This window comes from Eulemur rufifrons, chromosome 7 (assembly GCF_041146395.1).
Source record: "Eulemur rufifrons isolate Redbay chromosome 7, OSU_ERuf_1, whole genome shotgun sequence".
In the NCBI taxonomy this organism is placed as follows: Eukaryota; Metazoa; Chordata; class Mammalia; order Primates; family Lemuridae; genus Eulemur; species Eulemur rufifrons.
Genome location: NC_090989.1, coordinates 6,128,880 through 6,155,491, shown reverse-complemented (window position 1 = coordinate 6,155,491; position 26,612 = coordinate 6,128,880). Strand labels below are relative to the sequence as shown.

The 26,612-nt window shown below is 42.4% G+C and overlaps 1 protein-coding gene across 4 annotated transcripts; it reads left to right on the top strand.

The window, feature by feature from the left end:
• The first annotated feature begins 1,960 nt into the window (after nt 1-1,960).
• On the top strand, nt 1,961-14,845 carry GET1 (guided entry of tail-anchored proteins factor 1). Of its 4 annotated transcripts, none has more exons than XM_069474943.1 (5): nt 1,961-2,146; nt 10,092-10,257; nt 11,398-11,465; nt 12,774-12,888; nt 14,684-14,845. In XM_069474943.1, exons 1-5 carry the CDS (start codon nt 2,045-2,047, stop codon nt 14,755-14,757), a joined length of 525 nt encoding a protein of 174 aa, XP_069331044.1. In that variant the 5' UTR covers nt 1,961-2,044; the 3' UTR covers nt 14,758-14,845. The 4 variants fall into 4 exon arrangements, with proteins under 4 accessions (XP_069331044.1, XP_069331047.1, XP_069331046.1 ...); XM_069474946.1 differs by lacking the exon at nt 1,961-2,146 and adding an exon at nt 2,192-2,203; XM_069474945.1 differs by lacking the exon at nt 1,961-2,146 and adding an exon at nt 2,235-2,263.
• Nucleotides 14,846-26,612: the final 11,767 nt, after the last annotated feature.

Genomic DNA, 26,612 nt, shown 5'->3' with positions numbered 1-26,612 from the left:
AGCCTTCAATTGTTGGTGGTTTTTTTTGGGTGCTGCCCAAAGGAAGCAATAGGAGAGAGCTGAGTTATTCAAATTGAGTTGCCTCTGAAGCCCAGGTCTTGCTGTTTCTCTCTCACCACTTCTCCACAGTAAAGGACATTCTCCAGTGTTTTTTGTCAAATTTTTGCTGCATCCATAATTGAGTGATCCTTCTTCTGAGGATATATGGCAGTGGGGTGTGGTGTGGTGGTGGGGGGAACAGCTGATACTCTCCTCCTCAGCCAGAAAGGCAGAGACTGGATGTGGGTGAGAGGGATGGGGTGGCGTGGGGGTTGTCATATTTTTTAAGAGGCAGTTTCTCCTTTCTAAATCCATCTAAATCTCCAGTGAGTAGAGGATCCAGGAGCCTGGCTGTAGTTTTGGGTGATCTGGCTGGAAAGGAAGGCTTTGGAGGAGAGGCAAGTTCCAGTTCTTTGTTTTGGTCAGTTCTGCAGTCAGCTACTGGCCAAGAAGCCCTTTCATGGAAAGAACTCACTCCACAGTTAGAAACAGCTTCACTTCACATGGTTTGTTGAAACAGAAATTTGTAGAACCACAGATTCTTGCATCATTTTTTAGCTGATACATAATAACTATACAAATTTATAGGGTACATGTGATATTTTTTCTTTTTTTTCCCATGCATTCCAAGTTCATCTTAAATGGGTAATGTGATACTTTGATACATGCATATCATGTGTAATGATCTTGCATCATTTTGATTAGGAATTAGTTCTCAGAATCCAGCCATGGCAGGAGAGACAGCTAAACATCTTTTGCTTTATCTCTTATACACATAAATTTGAGTTGAGATTCTTTTGTTGTATAAACCTAATCTTTATCTAAATTCAGGTAAACTATTTAATTACAGGCTGTTTGTGGAAAAGAAAATAAAACTTTAGGACCCTCTAAATTTATTATGTCAAGGGAGGAGTTAAACCCTGGAGACTGAGTTACATAACATGTTTGCAACTTCTGCTTCTTAGATTATAGATTAACTCTCTTCTTTATTGTTGTTCTGTAAATGACTAGGAAAGATCAGAGACCTGACCTCCTTCCCTTCTAATCACTGATCTTTGTTGTAGATTAACTGCCTCCTTTATTGCCCTGTACCTAACCCAGGTCAGATGGCTCAAAAGACCACATGACTGTTACATCTTCAGTGCGGAATGTTAAATATACCTTTCCAGAAAGAAAAAGACTACCTCAGCTAATCAGATCATTGTAACTACTATGCATTAAGCCTTATAGATAAAAATGCTGAAATTCTGTTAAGCTTCCCTAAACTTTATGTTAAGCATCCCAAACTTACACATTTCAGAACACTGTTTTCCATTCTTTGGAATCTGTGCTGAGTGGCCATCCTTAAGCTTTGCACTTGAATAAATTCTCATTAAACTAGATTCTGACCCTTTCATTTTCAGGTTGACAATTGTAAACAGCGCATTCTGATTAATAGACTTATTTTTCAGGTATGCAGTTGTATAAATTGTTTAGCTTTACGGCCATGCTTAGTTTCGAAATGTAAACTTAAGACATTTTACATATGAAAACTGCTTCGAAAACATTTCTTTTTACAATTACCTGGTGCTATAATTACGGTAGTTTTCTATTTATGGAAGGGTTTATTTTAAAATAAACTTATTTAGGCATAAAAGTGAATCAACTTAAATCAAATTCTAATTCAGTAACAACACAAATGGTTTGCAGATATGACAAAACTGGAGAGCCGGCGATACTCGTACCCGCACCACAGTTTGGAAAACTGATTCTGTGGGGATATTCGCGTGGGAGCGACTACGGAAGCCCGGAAGGCCAAGGAAGACGCCGTAACGCGTTAACCCCCTTACCTGGACGGCGAGGGAAAGATGGCCCCGCCTCCCGCGGGAGCGGCGCAGGGCGCAGGCGCGTCGGCGCGCCTCCTCCGTGGAGCCGCTGGGCCCTACTGCGCAGGCGCGGGGGCGGCCTCCGGTGTGGTGCCCATGGCGCTGTAGTAGGTGTGTAAGCGCTGCCAGGAGCGTCCGGAATGAGCGCGGCCGAGGCCGACCGCTGGGCGTGGCTGCTGGTGCTCAGCTTCGTGTTTGGGTGCAATGTCCTTAGGATCCTCCTCCCGTCCTTCTCCTCCTTCGTAAGTGGCTGCCTGACCTTCCAGGGGCCGGTGCTGGGGTCCCCCGGCGGGTCTGGCGTAGACACAGGGGCCTCAGGCCGCATTAGCGTCTTGGTCTGTTCCGAGAGTTTTTCTGAGGTAGTTGCTAGCGTGTAAAAGCTGCAAAGCTTTACCCCCAAATCCGACTTTATGAATTTTCGGGGGTAGCAGGGGGCGGAGAAATGCCTGGCAATATTGGCCACGCTTCCACCTCGCAGGAGTCTTCCGGCTGTGGGTGGCGGCGGGTGCTTCAGACTGGGAGGTCTCGGTGCCCAGCTGCCAGCCTTACTCATTTCCGTTAACCCCTGGACGCCGAGGGCCTTCGAGCAGCCCTTGGCTGCTAGGGGACCAGGGTTTCCCGGAGGCATCGGGTGCAGTGTCCACTGTGCCATGTCCCGGAGAGACGGCTCCCAGGGTGCAGGAGCACACATTCTTGGGGTGGGGAGACAGGTATAGAGAGAGAATCTCAGTGCAGTGTGATGCTTTCTGTATCCAAGAGACCGACAAGCTCTTGGGAGCACTCTCTTTTTGCCGGGCATTTTGCCTAGGCAGTCAATAGGGATTCGTGAATATGGATTTGGTGGCAAACTGGACGGAGCGTGGTGGGCTGTGGGTGTGGTGGGGTGGGCTGGGAACATCAGGAGCTGTCCGTGGAGAAGGACACCCTCTGCAGGAATGAGGAGCTGTATGGCTTAGACTTCAAAGATTGCGTGCATGTGTTGTAACGTTGTCCTGGAAAACAGTTCTTGCTTTTCTCTCCTAATATAAATTGAGGTGGTAGTGTATTTAAGATTAGGCAGGGCTTCTGCTTTATTCTACCAGTAGCATTGACTGCCTGTTTTGTTCAAAGCTCTTTATCCCCATTGTCTTGAGGCGTGGGGACTTCTCTTTTACCTCCCTCTCCCTCTTCAGAATCTTTTCCTCATGCGGTCTAGTCTTTAAGATAATGTCCCAGGTCCCAGCATTGCATAAACGACTCTTGAAGAGCTGGCCCCTGCCCATCTTTCTTTCTTCTTTTTCATTGTAAAATATACATAACATAAAATTTATCATCTTAACCATTTTTAGATGTGCAGTTCAATGGCATTAAGAACATTCACATTGTTGTGCAACCATAACCATCCCAGAACTTTTTCTTCTTGCCCAACTCAAACTCTGTACCAATTAAACAGTAACTCTCCACTCCTCCCTCCCTCAGCCCCTGGCAACCACCATTCTACTTTCTGTATGAATTTGACTACTTTAGGGACCTCATATAAGTGGAATCATACAGTGTTTGTCTTTTTATGTCTCACTGATTTCACCTAGCATAGTATCCTCAAGGTTCATCCATGTTGTTGCATATGTCAGAATTCTCTTTTTTTTTTAAGGCAGAATAATAGGCTATTGTATGTATGTACCACATTTTGTTTATCCTTTCATCTGTCTGTGGACACTTGGGTTGTTCCCACCTTTTGACTGTTCTAGACAGTGCTGCTAAAACATTGGTGTACGAATATCTGTTCGAGTCTCTGCTTTCAGTTATTTTGGGTATATACCCAGAAGTGGAATTGCTGGATCATATGGTGATTCTATATTTAATTTTTTTGAGAAACCACCATACTGTTTTTCACAGTGGCTACACCATTTTACATTTCTACCAGCAACGCACAAGGGTTCCAATTCCTCCACATCGTCCAACACCTGTTATTTTCTGTTTTATTTTTTTAATAACAGCCAACCTAATGGGTGTGGATCAGTATCTTCATTTAGTTTTGATTTGCATTTCCCTAATAATTAGTGATGTTGAGCATGTTTTCATGTGCTTACGGCAATCTGTATATCTTCTTTGGAGAAATGTCTAATCAAGTCCATTGTCTCCTTTTTAAATCCAGTTGTTTGGTTTTTACTGTTGAGTTAGGAGTTCTTTATGTATTCTGGATATTAACCTCTTTTATTAATATATGATTTGCAAATATTTTCTGCCATTTTTTAAGTTGCCTGTGCATCTTTCTTGCAATATCACCTGCATTGCAATGTATGCTCATCGCATTTTACCTCATGTTGCAACTATAGGAAACTCATTTGCTGAAAGAGGCTGTGTTGGTGTTGTCTTCTTTTCTGAATTGTTCTTAATTTCTCAGTAGCTCATAGGGAGTGAGGAGTGTGTGTTTGGGGTATGGCAGTAGCTATAAATAAGGCCTGTCATCATCTCAGGCTCCACCCCCAAATCTACACCAAACCGCTCCTATGCAGCTAGCCCACTGTCACAAAAGGTTATAGCTACAGTCTAGATATGCACGAGGCTTGTGCCCTATAGGGGTGGCTATTCATCATTTAGTAAAAGAAGCACTAGGCTTTTTCTTGGGCCTGTGTCCACATCCTGTGCTGCCCCCTTCAGGCTGTGTAGCCTCTCTAACCTCAAACCAGTTAGCTTTCCTAAACACCCACTTCCCTTGCACTCCAGCCTGGGCGATAGAGCGAGACTGTCTCAGAACAGCCCATTTCCCCTTGGTTGTGACATTGGCTGTTAGCCAGGTTCAAAAGGTTAACATAATTATCCTAGCAGCATATAGCCCCGGTAGTTGCTGTTTGAAACAGGGAAAAGTAATAAAAAGATCTGTTTTGCCTGGTCACTGGGTTTGTGGTGAGGGCCTGTGAAAAGCTGTAAGGAGGGTAAAATGCTGCTCCTTCACAGCCTCAGATTTGAGGAATCAAGTGGGCGAGTCATGACAAGAAACAGAAAGTTGGATTGGGAATACAGTGCTGTGGATGGGGCTGTGCTAATGTACTTACGATTATAACCCCCTATAGGGTGTTTCTGAAACTTGTGTCCAGCCAGAAGCTAGGGAAGGAGTGCACCCATCCCATTAGTCAAGGCCTCACTGGTCTCTTGGCATGAGGCCCTTTAGCAATTCTGAAGCATCAGAAGTATCAGCAAAGCCTTGCAAGGTCCCGGGAGAAGGCAGTCTCGGCGCCCTACTGGGGTGGGAGTGGGATACCAGTATAAGGACACCCAGGCCCTGGTGTTGATGTGGTTGAAATGTTCCAGGAGGTTCCTCCTTTCTTTTCTTCAAGGTGGTTACAGAACTCATGAATGACAGAGCTAGGGGATCCAGGACTTTCTTTAGCTATGGCCTTCTGCCAGCACCAGCTCTGTGCGGGAGCAGGGGAGGCGCACTGCGCAGGCGCCCCGGGACTGGCGGGAGTGGTGGGTGAGGGTCCAGGCTGGCCACTTTCACTGCGCAGGCGCCAGGAGCTCCTCCTCCACAGATTCCTGTGGAGATGATGGGCACTGCGCAAGTACCCTGCTGGGCTTGTGTGACATGCGCCATTTTCAGATTCTACATTTTCGAAATTGTCTTTCACTTCCTGCGCCAAAAAGTGACCACCTCCCTTTCTCTCTAGGGTACTGAGCGGAGGGGCGGACATTGCGGGACCTGGCTCTGTGTGCGTCTTCCTTATCCTCCTTCATTCTCATAGAGCAGTTGCTTAGTGGGTCCCTACTGTGGGCCAGGCACTAGGATGATGACACAGTCCACGTCACAGGACCTGCCCTGGACCCTCACGGAAACCTTTCGCGTTAGTCATGGAGTGGAGTGCGCATGCGCAGGCCAGGCCACTGGTCAGGGTTCGCTCACTTCGGGGGCCGGGGCCGCATGGGGGACGGAGGGCGGGCCTGGGGAGGTGCCCGCTTCTCAGCTGGGCTGGGGGTGGCGTCTGGGGCTACTCAGGGTCCGGAGCTTTGCAGGGGCTTTAGTCTCTTTCCAAAGTGGAGGACTCCATTCCCGTGTTCAGGGACACTCCCGAGCGGGTGACCCGAGTTGGTGGTTCCCAAACTTGCCCGCTGAATTCCGGGGAGGGATGGGCATGGACTGCAGCTGTCATCCTGCCATCAGTTAATTTCCACATGGATGTGGCCCTGAGAGTTGTCAGCAGTGAGTGAGTACTGCTGGAGGAGGAGTTTGACTCCAAGTTCAAGCTTAGCCATTTGCCTGTTGGCAAAGAGGACATCGGACCTGAGCAGGATCTGAGGGTGACTGTGGCAGGGGTCGTTAGGAGCTCAGACAGGCGAGCGGCCAGCATCTGCGGACGGGGTGGACCGGAGGGTCGATTCTGTCCTTTTTTACTCTCTGAATTTCTCCACTGCCCGAGTCATCTTGATAAGAATTTTATAAACTGACTTTCTGCTTCAGAATTCTTTGTGGACCTATCATCTCCACTCCAAGACCTTGAAAGGCCACACCCTACACAGCTTATCTGTTTCTGTCCATTGTGAATTTTAATAGTCTGGAAGGTGGCTTTTGAGTTCATAAAAATACTTCAGAGATTTATTTTGTTTCCTAAAAATTAATATTTTCATTATATTTAGATTCAAATCTTATTAAATCTTACACTTAAATTCATAATTCTAGAACATTTTATTTATATGTGGCTCTTAGATTAACATTGGTACATATTGGCAAACTTAAACATTTTCAAATATTTTTTATTGTACTTAAATATGTAACATTTTTTCAAGCACCATTTTTCTGATTTAACCATAAACCTGCCTTCAGTTCCCTCCATCTGAAGTTCACCCTCCTTCCCTCATTCACCTTCTACTCTTGAATAACCATTTTTGACCTTTTCAGTTTTAAATTGTTTTGTATATTTTCTATAACGGTGAATGTCTTCGCACCTCTTTTTCTTCTTTTAAAAATCAGATTTATTGGCGTAATTTGCATACAGTGAAATTATCAAAAAATCCTTAAGTAGTGGCTGTAGATTCTTGCTTTTGAAAGATGATTCCGTGATTTATTTTGTCTGTCTTTCTTTCTCTCTCTTTCTTGACCACATCTTGCTCTGTTGCCCAGGCTGGAGTGCAGTTAAACAGCTCACTGCAACTGCAAAGGCCTGGGCTCTAGTAGAGTTGGGGGTCTCACTATGTACCTAGGCTGGTCTTAAACTCCTGGCCTCGAACAATCTTCCACCTTGGCTTCCAAAATGTTGGGATTATAGGTGTGAGCCACCACGCCTGGCGATTCTGTAATTTTTTAAGAATTTGGACCGGGCGCGGTGGCTCATGCCTGTAATACTAGCACTCTGGGAGGCCGAGGCGGGAGGATCGCTCCAGGTCAGGAGTTCGAGACCAGCCTGAGCAAGAGCGAGACCCCGTCTCTACTAAAAATAGAAAGAAATGATCTGGACAGCTAAAAATATACATAGAAAAAAAAAATTAGCCAGGCATGGTGGCACATGCCTATAGTCCCAGCTACTCGGGAGGCTGAGGCAAAAGGATTGCTTAAGCCCAGAAGTTTGAGGTTGCTGTGAGCTTGACGCCACAGCACTCTAGCCCGGGCAACAGAGCGAGACTCTGTCTCAAAAAAACAAACAAACAAAAAAAGAATTTGGCCCATTCGTACTTCCTTGTCGGGGTGGATCAGGCTAGAGTATGTTTCCTTTAGTTAGAGCACTGGGTAATGAGCTGGCCAAGGCAGGGGGCATCACAAAGAGAGAGCAGGGTTTGAAGACCTCTACTCTCTGCTGGAGGCCCGCAGGAATCTTCCCCTCCCCCCATCCTACCGCAGCATGCTAAGGTCCTCATTGCGCAGGCGCTGGGGGAAACCTGTGCAGGTGTCGCGGGAACCTGTGCATGTGCTCGGCTCGCGCCGCACCCCAAGGGGACTGGCAGGGCTCGGCTTCCCAGCTCTAGCTGAAGAATTGTCCTACTGTGCGGCAGGCAGGAGGGCACGTGTGGGGTGGGGGACGCGGGGACAAACTCACTTATTGTGCAGTTGCTGTGTGCTGGTAGGGACTCTTTAGATTCTTATACTCCTTCAGCTTTTTTATTAATCTATTTTTAAAATTTCAAAACAAGCACAAAGAAAAGTTATGCGTACAGTACAAAGAAACGATTTTGTTTCCTGCACTGTTTGAAAGTAAGCTGTCAACCTGAGCCCCTTATTCCCGGGTACTTTGGTGTGTAAACTGCGGCCTTGTTCACGATGTGGCCGTGAAGTACTTTGCTGCTGTCAGGTACTTAGGTTCCGTTCAGGTTTTACACGTGTCCCAATAACGTCCTTTACAGCAAAAGGACCCACATCGGAATCATGTGTTGCGTTTGCTTGTCAGGTCTCCGCGGTCTGCTTCAGCCTGGAGGGGTTTCTCAGTCTCTCCTCGACGTGCGTGACTGTCATTTCCGAGTGTCAGAGGGCAGTGATTTTGCAGAACGGCCGCTGCGGGCTGGCCTGCTGTCTGGCAGGGCTGTGTTCTCATTACATCTTACCCACAGGACTGCGGTCTGGGGGTGTTAATGATCACTCTGGGCAGGTCCCCAGAGGCCCCTCCCCAGGTTTTCTGAGCCCTCCTGGTGCCGGGCACCCTCGCGGTCCGGGATCCAGGCCCTCCCCGGTGGCTGGCGGGCGCCACCTGGTGGCCGTCGTCTTCTCATCCCTTGGGCGCCAGGACTGCCGGAGGCCTGGAGACTGTCCCAGAATAGGAGACTGGCAGGTGTCGGGAAGAAGGGTCAAGAGGGCCGTGTGGGACACGCAGGGCCCCTCCCCCGCAGGTACCAGGAAGGGCACCACTTTACCTACATTTACGTCAGTGTTTATTTCTCTATCGGTAGGAAACCACGAGTTCACACCCTTACCTTCAGTTTTAAGCCAATACCACAAGATTCATTATGGTTCCCTCCTGACACATATTTCTACCTCTCTAACAGTTTGAAGACTGGCTCCTTTTATTCTCAATATGTTTATTTGATAGGATCAATCCTTTGTAACTAATCTGTCTTCACCGCCAACCCCTACCCACCCAGCGCCCTTGGGCTCTGACACTGTGTTTGGCAGGGTTCCTTCCTCCTGTCTGATGCACCCCTGCCCCCCACCGCTCAGATTCTGCCTCCCGTGTCAGAAAGGCTGCCCTTTCTTGAGGTCTCCTATACCACTGTGCTTGGCCCTGACTCCCCTTGCCAGGTGCTCCTTTAGGAAGGCCCTCCATACTGTCCTTGGACTCTGACACCCTGCTCTGGGCCACCACCTCATCACTGGCACCTTGTACTCCACCTTGCTCTGCCCCATCTAATCTAGGACTGAATTCTTCAGGAAGGGAAGAGGATGCAGGTTCCCTTGAATGACGGCTCTGGTGATGGAACTGGTTTTCATTTTATAATCTCAATTTTAGTTACAGTGATAGACACATACATCTATACTGTAGCAATTCATGAGCATATCTGAAAAAGGGAAAATATAGTTTGGACAGCAATTCAAATGTGAGGGAGTTTGTGTGTGTGTGTATGTGTGTGTGTGTGTGTATGTATGTGTATGGTAGTTATAGGCAGCAGGAAAAGGCCGCAGAGGCTGGCTGTGTAGGTAAAAGGAAGCTTCCCATTGGAAGGAGCAGCAATAGGATATTGGAAGAAGGTATACCTGTTCTGTTGGGTCACACCTGTGCTGGAGTCACCTCAAAAGCAGTGAGGTGGGGAGGTCCCTCAAGGGTCTGCTCCAAACTGACCAGAGCTGGGGCCAGCTGGGATTCCAAGGAAAGAAGCACAAACACCAGGTTGACAGTCCAGAGCGCGTATTAGGGGTATTTACAAAGTGTTGCAGCAGTCCTCATGACAGACAGAGAAAGGGATGATTTACTAGGTATGTATACTACAGAGGGGTTGGGTTATGGAGTTCAGAAGAGGTTTTAAGGAATTTGGCTCAAGGCAGGGGCTAGTTGATACATGTTTAGCAACGGGTTAATCTCTGAGTGTTTTCAAACAACAACCTAAACTCTTTATCAGCACCTGGGGATGTTTAAGGCTCCAGTCTGGGTTCAAGCCTGCAGGGAAAACATGCAGTCGGCCGGGTCACAGAGTGGTTAACACTCTGGGAAAGAAAGTTGGAGGGGGGAACTGTAGGACTTCCCACTTTACCCAACGTGGCAAGGTACTGATCCCAACTGTCTACTCTGCCAGATGTCCAGGGTGCTGCAGAAGGACGCAGAGCAGGAGTCACAGATGAGAGCAGAGATCCAGGACATGAAGCAAGAGCTCTCCACGGTCAACATGATGGACGAGTTTGCCAGATATGCCAGGCTGGAAAGGAAGATTAACAAGATGACGGATAAGCTCAAGACTCATGGTACTTGGCTGCACACTGCGGTTCGTTCCTGTAAACCCAGCACTTTGGGAGGCCAAGGCAGGAGGACTGCTTGAGCCCAGGAACTCAAGACCAGCCTGGGCAACACAGCAAAACTCTGTCTTTACAAAAAATTAAAAAAACGAGCCAGGCATGGTAGTCCTAGCTACTCAGGAGGCTGAGCCAGGCGGATTGCTTGAGCCTGGGAGTTGGAGGTTGCAGTGACCTGTGATCATGCCACTGCACTCCAGTCTGGGTGACAGAGCAAGAGCCTGTCTTACCAAAAAACAAAAAAACCCCACCTCATGGTGCTGGTGTCAGTTGTAGCCTAGAAAGCTTGATAAGAGCTGATTAATATAAAAGTCTTTATATAAAGATTCATATAATATATTCACTACTTCTTGGATGTTTTAAATGTTCATAGAATCTTTAAGTTGTTTAGAGGAAGCCCAGTAATAATTATTATTTTCTCTTTATTTGCTGGTGAACCTTTGCTTTCCGAACACAGAAACATCTAGGATCCTGTTAGATTTTCTTCAGAGGCAACTTGTTATTGTAGGTTTTCATTTTGAAATTCACTTTTCTGAGAGAAAAAAAATCTTATAGTGATTCTCAGGGGCTTTTGTTCCACTCTCTAGACAATGCCCAGCAGTGTCTTTATTGGAGTGTGGACTTCAAGGTTCAGTCTCCTGTGGTGAAGACATTTTCACAGGGCGGTCTGTGTGCCCGTGAGAGCTGTCTCCATGGCCAGGAGAGCGTGCACAGGGGCCCGTCCAGCCAGGGCAAGCTGGACTCCCACTTGGGGGTTCATGTGCTGTGTTACTGGGAAGTAGGAATGTTTAGTCCTGTTAGCAAGTGGTAATTGCATTGTAAAAAGAATCTCTGATTTAGATGAATCATTTAAAGGGTTTTCAAAACTAAAGCTATTTAAATCTCACAGTCTGGGATTCTGTTTTAAATAACAGCATAGTGAGATAGTAGATGACTTTTACAAAATCCTATTTTGTCTTTTCTAAATATATTGAGCGGTTGTTCCATTTATAATCAGAAAATATTTTGTAAGGGAAAATACCATTTCTGTGTACTTGAATATTTTCTTAATTTTTCAGGACTGACATTATTTTATCCTTTTTTTCCTTTCAGTGAAAGCACGGACAGCTCAACTAGCCAAGATAAAATGGGTTATAAGTGTTGCTTTCTACATATTGCAAGTAAGTGTACTGTAGTATCACACAGGGTCATCAGAGTTGGCAGTGACAGGGCCACGGAAGCCTGTGGCCTGTGGAAGCCAGGGCTGGGAGTTCAGGTTTTTCCACCTTAAGCTGCTGTGTCGTTTGGTTCTGCCAGCGTGTAAGTCTGCGCACACTGTGAATTTAAAAGTTAGACTAAAAGAAAGCCTTTTCGATTAGAGCTGTTAAAGATTGGGACTTGTTGGCAACTCAACTCTGAAGTAACTACTTGGAGGTCTTTCATATTGCCTTTATTCCAGTGCAGTTTTGAGGGCCTGGGGGGATGAGGTGAGAAGCATTTACTGATGTTTTTTCTAAGACTGTTCATAATATTGGTCATTACTTATTACCTGCTGGGCTTAAACAGCCTGCTCTACTCTCCAGGTAGAGACCAGTTTTTCTCATTGAAATTGGCTCCCATCCTTATTATCTGGGGGATTTTTACTAGTTTGACTCCCCAGGGAACGATTGCTACCCTCCTCTGCCTTGAGGGTGTGCCCGTGGCATGTTTCAGTGGCTTCCTTAAATGGCCTGTGAGTTTCAGTACTATGTGTGATCTGGCCTGAGAGAAAGGATTCAGGCCAACCCCCCAAAAGCCCAGGTTTTGAAGTATATTTAAGGAAAGTGATCCTGAGGCACTGTCATTTAATATGAGGCAGCACAGGAATTAAGCCAGCTGCTCTCTTTTAGGGTCTGCTTATCTGAGTGGCATATGTAGGCCAGAAAGGGGACAGAAGACAGCTGAAGGAGCGCTGCTGGGGAAAGGACAGAAAACTAAGCGTCAGTTAGTCTGAACCTTAGGGCTCACCTCTACGCGTGTGCTGACACTAACACTCGAGAATTAACTATTTTTTCAAGGATCTTTGAAGTAGAAAATGGCTGTTGTCACTAGTCAGGTATATTTTGCATATAGTCTGGCTACTCAAAGGAGATTCTCAGTGAGAAAAGAATATGTTATGGGAGACCTTGCTTAATTTTTCAGCTAATTTAAATTGTGTATAGACCTAGTCATACTGAAACAGTACGATGCCAGTTCGTATAAGAAAGCTGGCTCACTTGTCAGCAGTGTGTTCCAGACATCCTCGTGAGCTCGTTCGTCTTTAATTAGACATTCTATTTCAAGGTTTCAACAATGGAAATGAGTAGCTGCGAGGACTGGATTGCTGGGCTTGAGGTCCTCAATCTGGAGAGTTCCCTCCGTTTTCTTTGTACACCGCCCCATCTTTCTTTCTGTGGTTACTGGTTGTGCGGCTGGCGGGTTGTTTTCACTCACCAGAAATGTCTTTCCAGGCTGCTCTGATGATCTCGCTCATTTGGAAGTACTATTCTGTCCCTGTGGCTGTTGTGCCAAGTAAATGGATAACCCCACTAGACCGCCTGGTAGCCTTTCCTACTAGAGTAGCAGGTAAGAATTAATTTTCTGGGAAATATGGTGGAAGAGTATGGATAGGCCTATGCAGAGGTGTGTGGTAGAAGATTAAGTTAGCCTGGCATCATCCTCACCGTGCGCTTAGGGAGCAGGGCTTTGTGTCTCAGCCTCACATGGGGCTTGCAGTGAAGAAACTGAGGTCTAGAGAAGTCACTTGCCCAGTGTCACCAGAATGTTAAGGAGTGGAGCTAGAATTCAGTCCCAGGTCTATTTCTAGAATCCATGACCAGTACTTAGAGTCGGATACCCCATTTATTGAAACACCACCTGTAGTTCCCAAATTCTGTGTCTTTTCAATCCTTATTCTGGTTGGCCTCTCTGCAGTACTTGCTGCTGTTGGCCATTCTTTTAGTTTTGAAAGATAATCTTTTTTAGATGTTAAAAGTAGTACATGTCATTATAGAATGACTAGAAATAGAGGAATAATTTTTTAAATCCTATTAGCTATGGATAATCTCTTTATCCATATTTTTTCCATTCCATTTCCGTACTATTAGGATATATTTTTCCAGGTTTTTCCCATTTATTTTGATATAGTTAAGGTCATATGGCACATACAATTTTATACCCCGTTTTTTATTTTATAGTATAAGCCTGTTCCCACATGTCTTAGTCTGTTCTGACTCCTATGATGAAATATTATAAACTGGGTAGCTTATAAACAACAGGAATTTATTTCTGACAGTTCTGGAGGCTGGGAAGTTGAAGATCAAGGCACTGGCAAATTTGGTGTCTGATCAGGGCCCATTTTCAGGTTCATAGATGGTGCCTTCTTGAAATGTCCTCACATGGTGGAAGGAAGGCAAGGACGAGCTCCCTTGGGCCTCTTTTATAGGACACTCATCCCATTCATGAGGGTGTGCCCTGGTGACCTAATCACCTCCCAGAAGGCTCTACCTCCTAATCCCATCACTGGTGGTTAGGATTTCAACGTATGAATTTGGTGGGGGGGGAAACACAAACATTCAGACCTTAGCACCGTATCAATACACTTCTTTATTAAGGAATTTTCAATAGCTCTTCTTCATTTGGTTGTGTCATAATTTGCAGATTTCCTGATGAAGGATGTTTATTTAGGTCCTGATGTTTGGCTATTAAAGATAATGCTGCAGCACACATCCGTGTCATTCTGTCTTTGGCTGTAATTTGTGATTATGCTGGAGGTTAATTAATAGTCGCAAGGAATGACTGTTTCAAAGACTTAACTATGACCCTTGTCCCCTTCCCTTCTGCTTCCCTTTCCTGTGACACAGCTTGGGCCCAGGCTAGGGCCTTTGCGCTGCTGACCAGAGGAGCAACACGCCACCCTTCCAAGCATCCAGCAGGGCCCATGGGCCACTCTCACAGCCTGTCCTCCTGGACAGGGGATGAAGGTGTCTCTCCATTATCAGTGGTGCAAGAAAGGCGTGGGCAAACCTTGCTTTGTTTATAATGCTTCTTTGAGAAAGGAAAAATAGATAGTCTTACAGGGTGGTCTTACAATCTGTTAATACCATAAACAGTAATGCACATCTCCCTGGCAGGAAAGGGAAATTCAAACCAGTGTCCATTGTTCCATGTAACTCCTGCTTAGGAAAGAACACAGCCCTGTGACTCTATAGAAAGTCTGACAATGTCAGACTGACAAAACCCGAACTTAGTCTTTCTTAGCCCCGCACTGCTCAGAAGCAATTGAAATACTCTTATTTCCTATAAGTTAAAGGTAGCAGAGGCAGGCAGCGTGGGCAGTGCTGCTGGCATGCTCTCATATGTTGGGTTTCTTTGTTTTCAGGTGGTGTTGGAATTACCTGTTGGATTTTAGTCTGTAACAAAGTTGTGGCCATTGTGCTTCATCCTTTCAGCTGAAAAGGAAGATAAATGCGGCTATGAGACTTTTAAAAATGGATATTCTCTTATTAGGTTAAAAATCTTATTTATGTTTTTTTTTCTTTTTTTTTTTAAGAAACAAAAGTGTACAGGTCAGCTTTTTTGTTGTTGAATATGTTTGTTCTTGGAGTTCATGTGAGATCTCTATAAGAATCAAGATTTTTCTGCACTTGTCATTGGGCCAGAAAGGCCAGTTTATGACACGTGTGTACCGACCAACATCATCCCAGATCTACAGGAAATGTGTCACTTGTGATTTGCACTCTTGGCATATTTTGCTCCTATCACCAACTGGGAAGTCAAAATTTTCTAACAACTTAAGCATTTTAAAGACACAGCACTAATTTTAATCTAGTTTAGAAAGTAACTTAATTTTAATACCACTGCTAGAATTTAAAAATTTGTTTTTCAATCTCACATAGCACAACAGAAGAATAACACTAATTGACATTGCTTGTGCTTTTGCTTCCTCTGTTTAAAATCATTTGTTGGTCAAGTGTTTATATAGTAGTATCTACTTACTCAAGACTGTTAATTTCTCATTACAGTGTTTTGTAAACGTATTCATGAGACAATAATGCATTGTTTTGTGTGAAAATCGTGTTATGTATTTAAAACATTTCAAATGAAGTGTATTTTATGAGCATATTTACTATTTATGCTCTATAGAAGTTAAAAAATAAACTAGGAATTCTGATTAATCTGAACTGAAACCTGTTTGGCCCATAAAGTATAATTCTATTAAATCTGTTACTTAAAACATTTTTTCTTATTAAAATCTTTGCAAGTGCTTGCGTGACTTCCTTCCTTATTGCCACTTATTTGCCGTGAGCAATCTGTAATGGCCATTAATTAAGTGGGTAACCACAGCACTGTAAAGCTAAATGCCATCATTAGTTTTTGAAAAATCACACTTTTTTTCTTGGGTTCCCTAGTGATCTAATAGGTAGGTCATTATTCTGACCAACTGTACTATGAAAAGACAGATGCTGTGGTCCTTTATTGTCACGCTGAAGCCCACCACAGTGGGTTTCAGGTTCCACCTACTCAAGCTCACAGACGCTGCAAATACTCCCAGCACCGAATTTACTTAGCTTTTAGGAAGGACACAGCAGGGAACACAGCAGCAGCGGCGTAGAGGACCTGGACACCAGCTTCCAGTGTCTCGTCACCACACGGGATTCATTTTGGCCACAGAGGATGAGAATCCAACCCGAGGAGGAGATTGGAGCAGCACAAGGAAGCTGCAGGGTCTAGAGTCCCTGAGATGAAATTTAGCCCGTGGAAGGTCCGTGCCTAACTCCCATTTCAGTGAGCTGCAGGCATACATGACGGTTAGACAGGACACAGTTGGGCACCGGGTACAGCATGCCTGGGAGAAGCTTTGATCACTAATCAGTGTAGTGTATCCCTGAAGAGACCCTTACCTCCTAAGGATATATTCTTTCAGTTGATATTGCAAGAATTTTGAAAAATCTGTGGCTAGAGGAAAAGATTTATAGTTCACAGCTGTTATCTCTTTCCACCTACGTTAATAGTTTTGAAGATTAGGGGAAATTTAAATGTCCCTTATATGTCATATCGTTATGTTTTTCCAGAAATTGTATTTGTTTTAAAGTAGATAATAAACATGGTCCTGAATTCAAAAGATCCAGAAGGTGATATAGGAAAAAGTGCATTTTCTGACCCGCTACTGTCTTGTCATCCAGTTTCCCAAAGTTTTCCACTGTTACCAGTTTCCTGTGATTCTTCCCATGATATTCCATGCCCTAATGAATATTGATATATGTACTTTTAAAATAAATAGTTTTAAATTATAAAAGTACCTAGTCCCAACTACTTGGGAGGCCAAGGTGGGAGGATTGCTTGAGCACGGGAATTCAAGACCAGCCTGGGCAACATAGTGAGACTTTGTCTCAAAAAATAAAAGTAATACCTAAAAAACACAAAAGTAATACCTGTTTGCTGCTTTAAAAAAAAAAAAATCTCTAAGTTGGGAAGCACAGAACAGGAGCAAACCAAGTCTCCTGTGATTCCACAGAACGGGGGTCACTGGGTTAATGGTTGTGCTTTTTGCTTTTTTCTACATATGTGCGTATGATGTTTATAGATAGCCTCTAGGGTTTTTTAATTTTAAAATATTGGATATGTCTCATGGCTTTATATGAAAATAGATATCTGTTTGACTTAAAGTTCTCTATGCCAGTTTTGTTTGTGGTAGATGAAGCAGGGAAATCTTTTTATGTATAAATCCGCATCATTTTTTATGGGGTTCGTGTGCTCCTGTTGCCGCCATAAGGGGAAGGAATGCTGGTCAGTCTGGTGTACGCCCCCGACCTGCGGGCTGTCGGGCCTCCTGTAATTTTTCTTACACGTACACGGTGCTCCATGCAGGGCTGTGTGTGTATGTGTGGATCCTGCCCTCAAACCAGACCTTTGAGACTTCATAAAGCTTTCTCTGACCCCTTTAGATGAGAGCGATTTCTTTCCCCTTGTCATCTGGACATCTAAATTAATATCTATATGACTGATTTGTCAACTTATTAATATTTTGTATTCACTTGTGTCTGCTGTTGTGTGGTTTTGTTTCTAATGTTTTATATCCTTTTTTTTTGTGCTTTAATGTTTTCTTTCCAGTGATGCTGTTAAGTGCCTTTGGGGCCAGAGACTTCCTGAAGCTTTTTTGAATCTCTCCCAGCATGTCTTAAGTCATGTCTTAAGTACCCAGGAATATTTAACTAAAAGTAATAGTTTTCCACTAGAGCCATGGATGGAGCATATTTTCTTCACAGTTGAGGTGTTACCCATTAACAAGTGTCAAAATTTTCTGAAGTGCTGCTCTTTTACAAGACCTATGGTATAGAGCCCTTTGGGGGTGTCACAGCTTCGAAGCTGCACGTGTGACTGGTTTGCACACCATGTGAATCCCAGGCCAGGCCGTTCATCCTGTCTCTGGGCCCAGCGTTTTTGTTTGTGTGGTTCAGCTTTACTACTTGCATATTTGGGATCTAATGTGCACGCATCTATCAGCACCCAGAGTACTGACTCTTGCCAGTGAGTTCAGTCTTAAATTGAATGAATATTGTGTAGTTTTTGCCAATATTGTGGGGAAGGATATTGGACTCTAAAGGATGGTGTAATCATTCCTTTATGTTGGCTTAATTCTTTTCCTTAATTCTTTTTTTTTTTTTTTGAGACAGAGTCTTGCTCTGTTGCCTGGGCTAGAGTGCCGTGGAGTCAGCCTAGCTCACAGCAAGCTCAAATGCTTGGGCTCAAGCAATCCTCCTGCCTCAGCCTCCTCAGTAGCTTTGCACTACCACACCCAGCTAATTTTTTCCATTTTCAGTTGTCCGGTTAATTTTTTTTCTATTTTTGGTAGGAACAGGGTCTCACTCTTGCTAGAAATGGTTTCTTGCTAGAAATAGGCTGGTCTCAAACTCCTGACCTCAGGCGATCCTCCCGCCTTGGCCTCCCAGAGTGCTAGGATTACAGGCGTGAGCCACTGTGCCTAGCCCTTTTCCTGTATCTTTAAAAAAATGTTTTCTTAGTAAGTATCAAGGGGTGTAAAAGAATATTAAAAATATGTAAGTCTTAAAAGAAAAAGAATATAATAGAAATCTTAATATCTCCCACCCAAGTTTTAGGAGGAGCTTTGAGATCCCTACTGAGCAAAGGTAACCACTACTCTGAATTTGGTTTATCATTTCCTATTGTTCATATTTTTATCTGTAAAAAATACATTGTTTTGTTTTGCATGCATTTCAATATACAGGTATACCTCGTTTTATTCACTTGATTGTGCTTCGTAGATATTGCATTTTTTTTTTTTTTTTACAAATTGAAGGTTTGTGGCAACCCTGCATTAAGTAAGTCTATCAGTGCCATTTTTCTAACAGCATGTGCTTACTTTGTGTCTCTGCTAATTTTGGTAATTCTCTCAATATTCAAACTTTTTTATTGTGATTATATCTGTTATAATCTGTGATTAATGATCTTTGATGTTACAGTTGTTTTGGGGCATTATGATCCATGCCCGTGTAAGACGGTGGCACACTTAATAAACACGTATGTTCTGACTGCTTCACCAACCAGCCACATTTCTTCATCTCTCTCCCTCTCTCCCGCCCCTTATTCACTGAGACACAACAATATTGAAATTAGGCCAATGAATAACCCTACAATGCCTTTTAAGTGTTAAAGTGAAACAAAGAGTCGTACATCTCTCACTAAATCAAAAGCTAGAAATGATTAAGCTTAGTGAGGAAGACATGTGGAAAGCTAGGATAGCCCAAAAGCAAGGCCTTTTGTACCAAAGAGCCAAGATGTGAATGCAAAGGAAAAATACTTGAAGGAAATTAAAAGTACTACTCCAGTGAACACACGAATGTTAAGAAAGCAAAACAGCCTTATTGCTGATAATAGAGAAAGTTTTAGGTGTCTGGACAGAATATCGAACCAGCCATAACATTCCCTTAAGCCAAAGCCTAATCCAGAGCAAGGCCCAAACTGTCTTTCATTCTGTGAAATCTGAGAGAGGAGAGGAAGTTGCAGAAAAAAAGTTGCAAGCTATCAGAAGTTGGTTCATGAAGGTTTAAGGAAAGAAACTGTATCCATAACAAAGTGCAAGGTGAAGCCGCAAATGCTGATGGAGAAGCTGCAGCAAGTTATCCAGAAGATCTAGCTAAGATCATTGAGGAAGGTGGCTACACTAAATGACAGATTTTCAATGTACAAAAACCAGCCGCCTTCTAGAAGCTGCTATCTAGGACTTTCACAGATAGAAAGGAGAAATCAATGCCCGGCTTCAAAGCTTCAAAGGACAAGCTGATGCTTGTTAGGGGCTAATGCAGCTGGTGACTTTAAGTTGAAGCCAACGCTCATTTACCATTCTGAAAATCCTAGGGCCCTTAAAAATTATGTTAAATCTATTCTTCCATTTATGAAGCCTGTGGTCTATAAGTGGAACAGCAAAGCCTGGATGACAGCACATCTGTTTGCAGAGTAGTTTGCTGTTTATTTTAAGCCCGCTGTTGATACCTACTGCCCAGAAACAAAAAACTCCTTTCAAAATATTAAGTGTTCACTGACAATGCACCTGGTCACCCAAGAGCTCTGATGGAGATGTAGAAGAAGTGTAATGTTTTCATCCCTGCTAACACCACAACCATTCTACAGCCCATGGATCAAGGAGTCATTTTGACTTTCAAATCCTTTTACTTAAGAAATGCATTGTATAAGGCTATACAGCTACCATAGACAGTGATTCCTCTGAAGGATTTGGACAAAAGTAAACTAACAACATTCTGGAAAGGTCCACTATTCCAGATGACATAAGAACATTCATGATTCGTGGGAAGAGGTCAAAATATCAACAATTAACAGGAGTTTGGAAGAAGTTGATTCCAGCCCTTATGGATGACTTTAAGGGGCTCAAGACTTTAGTGGAGGAAGTCACTGCAGATGTGGTGGAAATGGCAAGACAACTGGAATTAGAAGTGGAGCCTGAAGATGTGACTGAATTGCTGCAATCTCATGAGCAAACTTGAAAGGATGAGGAATTGCTTCTTACGGATGAGCAAAGAAAGTGGTTTCTTGAGATGGAATCTACTGGTGAAGATGCTGCAAACACTGTTGAAATGACAACAAAGGATTCAAAACGTTACTCAAACATTGTTGCTACAGCAGCAGCAGGGTGTGAGGGGGAATTGACTCTTTCTGAAAGACATCCACTGTAGATAAAATGCTACCAAACAGCATCACATGCTACAGAGAAATCTTTCATAATAGGAACAGTCAACTGATGTGGCAACTTCGTTGTTTTCTTATTTTAAGAAATTGCGACAGCCACCCCAACCTGCAGCAGCCCCGTCCTGATCAGCAGCCGTCATCATCGAGGCAAGACCCTCCACCGGCAAAAAGATTACGACTCACTGAAGGCTCAGGTGATTGATCAATAGCATTTTTTAGCAATAAAGTATTTTCTAATTAAGATAGATAGATTTCTTAGACATAATGCTATTGCACACTTGATAATCTACAGTATAGTGCAAACATAAATTTTATAGGCCCTTTTTTTTTTTTAAAAGACATTTAGCAGTGGGGGGTTGTATATATGGGCAGTTTTAATGTCTTTATTAGATCTGCCATCGGGTCTTTTTCATGGGCAGTTTCTGTTGATTTATTTTTTTCCTTTAAATGGGCCATCTTTCCTCTTTGTATGTCCTGTGATTTTTTAAAATTGAAAACTGGAATTTGAACCTAATAATGTAACTCTGGAAATCAGATTCTCCCTCTTCCCCAGGGTTCTTTGTTTTTTGTTGTTGTTTTTGATTGTTGTAGGCTGTCTCTGTGCCAAGGATCAGCCTGAGGTACAAACTTAAGATCTTCTCAAGTCTTTTCTGAGCCTGCCCCTTTTCCTGGGCATGCACAGTCTCTTTCTAATTTTACCTGTTTATGCAGTTGCTTTAAAATGTCCTAGTCTTTAATGTCTGGCTCCCAAAAGAGGAAAAACAGAAAATCGAAGGGGGAAGAAAAAAACGGTGCTGGCCCTTTAAATCCTCTGTAACCCACTTCAGCCAGAGGGAAGGGGCTTGCAACAGTGGGAAGAGGTGCAATAACTGGAGCCGTCTGCCTCTTTGTTTGCACCTCTGTGGTCAGAAGCAGCAATCAGTGACCAGAGCAGAGACCTCCGATACTAGGCGGACTGGGTCTTACAGAGTCTTTTTTGCCCGTCCTGGCTCCTGCAAACTGTGTGCAGGTTGCTCTAGGCCAGGAGCCTGGGCACAGTTGTTGGCCATGGGGGTTGAGGGTTTGGGGTTGGGTAGCTGCTAAGAGCTGAAATGAATGCCCAAGTCTTCCCCTGGGTGTTGCAAGCCTTTAATACAGCTGTCCCCAACCGTTTTGGCACCAGAGATGGGTTTCATGGAAGACAATTTTTCCAGAGAGTGGGGGATGGTTTCGGGATGATTCAAGCACATTGCATTTATTGTGCAGTCAAACCTCTCTGCTAATGATAATCTGTATTTGCAGCTGCTCCCCAGCTCCCATCACCGCCTCAGCTCCACCTCGGATCATCAGACGTTAGATTCTCATAAGGAGAGAGCAACCCAGATCCCTAACATGCAGTTTACACTAGGGTTCTTGCTCCTGTGAGAATCTAATGCGGAGCTCATGCAGCGATGCGAGCGCTTCAATCCCTCCCACTGCTCACCTCCTGGTTCCTAACAGGCCGCTGACCTGTACCACCAGGCCCAGGGGGTGTGGAACACAGCTTCAATAGACTCTAGAGTTCTAAAATAGTTACGCAGCAGACGTAGTCTGCCACTGCAATCATTGCCTAGGTAGGGAGAGAGATTACTGGTGTTTCTACTCTGCCGTCTCAGAATTTCCCCAATCTGTTTGTTTCTATAGATTTACCTATTCCGGACGTTTCATATAAATGGAATATGTGGTCCTGTGGGACTGGCTTCTTTCACTTGGCATAATGTTTTCAAGATTCATCCATGTTGTTGCATGTATGAGTACTTCATTCCATTTTATGGTCAAATACTATTCCATTGTATGGATGTACCATATTTTGTTTATCTTTCATTAGTTCCTGGACATTTGGGTTGTCTCCACCTTTTGGCTGTTATGAATAATGCTGCTGTGAACCTTTCTGTAAAGTTTTCGTGTGGACATGTTTTTATTTCTCTTAGGTACGTACCTAAGAGTGTAATTGCTTGATCAAATGCTAAATCTATGCTTAACTTTTTGAGGAACTGCTACACTGTTTTTCCAAAGTGGCTGCACCAGTTCATATTTCCACCTGCAATGTTCAAGGGTTCTGATTTCACCACGTCATTGCCAACACTTAGATTATCTGACTTTTTGGTTATAGCCACCTGTGAGTGTGAAGTGGTATCTCATTATGGTTTTGATTTTCACTTCCCTGATAACTACTGATGTTGATCATCTTTTTATATGCTTCTTGGCCATTTGTATTATATATCTTCTTTGGGGAAATGTCTATTCAGATACTTTCCCCATTTTTAAATGTGTGTGTGTTTTTGTCAGCAGTTGTAAGAGTTCTTTATATATTCTAGATGTGATTCCCTTATCAGATATATAACTTGTGTATATTTTTTCCATGCTGTGGGTTGTCTTTTCACTTTCTTGATAGTGTTCTTTGAAGCACAGTTTTTAATTTTGATGATATTCCATTTATGTATTTTTGTCATTGTTTCTTATACTTTTGGTGTCATATCTAAGAACCTATTGCCAAATCCAAAGTCACAAAGATTTACACCTATGTTTTTTTCTAAGAATTTTACAGTTTTAGCTCTTACATGTAGATCTTTGATGTATTTTGATTTAATTTTTGTATACAGAGTGAGATAAGGGGTTCAACTTTATTCTTTTATATGTAGATAATCACTTGTCCAAGCACCATTTGTTGAAAATATTGTTCCCCATTGAAAGGTCTTAGCAATCTTGTCAAAGATCAATTGACCATAGATACATTGGTTTCTTTCTTTTTAGAGGCTGGTCTTGAACTCCTGGGCCAAGCGATCCTCCCACATAGCTGGATTATAGGTGCCTGCCCCCCTGCCTGGCTTGCTTTGGTTTATTTCTTGATTCTCAGTTCTAGTTCATTGATCTGTATGTTGATCCATATACCAGTGCCACAAGGTTTGATTACTATTGCTTTGTGGTAAGTTTTGAAATTGAGGAATATGGATCCCCAACTTTCTTTTTCAAGGTTGTTTTGATTATTCTGTCCTTCGTATTTCCATGTAATTTTAGAGTCAGTTTGTCAGTTTCAACAAAGAAGTTAGTTGGGATTCTGACAGAGGTTGTGTTGAAGCTCTAGGTCAGTTTGGGGAGTATTGCCATCTTAATACTAAATATTCCATTTTTCTATTAATATCCAGCTCTTCTGTAATTTATTTCCATGATGTTATGTAGTTTTCAGAGTACAAGTTTTGCATTTCTTTTGTATAATGTATTTGAAAGTATTTTTATTCTTTTTGATGCTATTGTAAATGAGATTTTAGAAAAATTTTATTTCAGATTATTTGTTATAAATGTATAGAAACATAGTTGATTTTTATATGTCAATGTTGTATTCTGTAACCTTGCTGAACTAAGTTATCAGTTCTAATAGTTTTTAAGTGAATTCCTTAGAATTTTCTATATACAAGATTATGTCATCTGTGAATAGACATAGTTTTATAATACTTCTTTCCATTCTGGATACCTTTTATTTCATTTTTGCCTAACTGGTCTGGCTAGAACCTCCAGTACAATGTTGAATAGAAGTGGTGAAAGCGAACATCCTTCTTTTTTTTTTTTAAATCTGGTTTTGGTGTCAAGGTTGTGCAAGCCTCATGAGTGGGAGAGTGTTCTTTCTTCTACATTCTGGACCAGGTTGTTTAAAATCTGATTATTTATTCTTTGACTGTCTGATGAACTTGCCTATAAAAACTGTCTGGCTTTTCTCTTACCTTTGTTGGAAGATTTTTAAACTATTGATTTCTATTTCTTTAATGATTATAGGGTTATTAGGTTTTATATTTCTTTTTGAGTTAGTTTTGGCATATTAGTGTTCAGGTCTATCCATCTCTTTTTAATTTCAAATATATTAGGATAAAGTTTTTGTAAATGCTTCCTATGTGATGGAAAATAAAAATTTCAGAGTTGTTAGATGTTCTGAATATGTCCATTGGGTCAAAGTTGCCAGTTGCCTTATTCAAATCTTTGTCTTTACTGATGATTTTTGTTTGCTGAGCTGTCCGCTACTGAGAAAGCCTCCCGCTCTGTTGCCACGTTGTAGTTCTGTCAGTTTTTACTTTATGTTTCCAAGTTATTAAATGCATACACGCTTAGAACTGTTACATCTTACTGGTGGATTGAATGCTTTATTACCATATAGTAACCCTCCTTATAACTCTCGTAATGATTTTTACCTTCGGTTCTTTTTTTTTTCTTACAGATACCTACAGAGTGACACCAACTTTTATTTAGATAGCCTGATATACCTTTTTTCACCCTTTCACATTTTCTGTGTCTCATTGGCCTAGATGTCGTGTATAAATAGCACATGGCTATATTTAAAAAATCCCATCTTATATTATTTTTTAATTGGAACATATAGTTCATTTACGGTTTTTGAAATTATTGATATATTTGGGGTTTTGTCATCTTATTTTGTGCTTTTATTTTTTTCACTTTTTCTTGCCTTCTTTTGATAGTTTTTTCCACATCCCTTTTCCTCCCATATATTTTGAAGTTATTCACTTTTTTGTTTGTAGTGCTTATACTAGAAAATTTATCAGTGTTTAATGTTAATACTTCACTCTCCTCTTCAGCAATGTAAGACCCATAACACTTTAACTTCAATCATTCCCTCCCAATTGATATGCTACCATTATTATATATTTGTGTGATATATGTGATACTTTAGTTGTTATCTTATTTTTTTGTAAACACAAAAGGGATTTGTTCTATAAAACAATAACATTTAGAATTACCCACATATTTGCATATGAGACCTTTTATCTCAGATCACTTTCCTTCTGCCTGAAGTTTACTCTTTAGAACAGGGGTTAACAAATTAAAGCCGGTAGGCCAAGTCCAGCCTGCTGCCTGCTTTTGCAAATACAGCCATGCTCATTTGCTTACATATCGTCTATTGCATGCTACATTGGTAGAGTTGAGTAGCTGTGACAGAGACTATGTGGCCCCGTAAAGCTGAAAATATTTAATATCTGTTCCTTTACAGAAAAAGTCTGCTGATCCCTGCTTTAGAATTTCCTTTAGTGATGGTGCCAATCTCTGTTTTTTGTTTTTTTGCAAATGTGTTTGTTTCATTTTTATTCTTAATACTTTTGGAGGGTACAGAATTCTAGGATGACAGCTATTCTGTCAGCATTTTGAAAATACTATTCCACTAATTTCTAACTTCCATTGTTGTTATTGAGAAATACAGTTGTTCTTTTGAAGATAAGTTGTCTCTTTATTTATGGTTACTTTGAAGATTTTGTCTTTGATGCTCTGCAGTTTCATCGTGATCTAGCTAGGTGTGAATTTCTTTTTATTCCAGTTTCTGTTTATTTTGCCCGGGACTCATTGGGTTTTCTGAGTCAATGGATTGATATCTTTTATTGCTTCTGGAAAATGTTCAGCCTCTGGATATTTAGCCCTGTTCCATTCTCTCTTCTCTCTTCTTCAGAAACTCTGGTTAGATATATGTCAGACCCTTTCACTCTACTCTTCAGGCTGGTTTACCTCCCTCTCATATTTTCTCTGTGCTTTTATATTGATAATTTCTTTACATCCTTTATTCTGGTCTCCTCTGCTGTTAAACGTTTATTGAGTTAATTTAAATTATTATATGTCTTGTGAGTACTTTTTTATATATTTTCACATATGCGTGGTCATTTATTATAGTTCTTGTTCTTTTCATATTTTCAAACATTTCTTCAAACATTTATTATTTTATTTTGAATATCTGTTCTGTTGATTTGCTTAGCACCTTGTTTGCTTATGTTTGTGATGTTGGGGTGGGGTGGGGTGGGGGTGGGGCTGCATGTTTGTTTTTGTTTTGTTTGTTTTTTAAGTTGCCTGTGGAGATTTCCTGAGGCCTGGTTAAAGATAGATTCTTTCAGACAGGATTTGCATTTCTAAGGGCTTGGGGCACTACCAACCTGGACCTCTTCAAACTTTAGTTTTAGTTTAAATAGACCACTTAAGTAATCCAATTTCAGGCTATCCAACAGGATAAAGGCTGACTATGGCTACAAAGTCTCAGTTTTATACAGTTGTTTTGTTCATTGAGGGTAGAGACCCTAGGA

Coding starts and splice junctions, on each gene's coding strand:
- GET1 (XM_069474943.1), top strand. CDS start 2,045: ATGAGCGCGGCCGAGGCCGACCGCTGGGCGTGGCTGCTGGTGCTCAGC. Junction 10,258..11,397: donor GGATAAGCTCAAGACTCATG/GTACTTGGCTGC, acceptor TTTTCCTTTCAG/TGAAAGCACGGACAGCTCAA. Junction 11,466..12,773: donor TTGCTTTCTACATATTGCAA/GTAAGTGTACTG, acceptor ATGTCTTTCCAG/GCTGCTCTGATGATCTCGCT.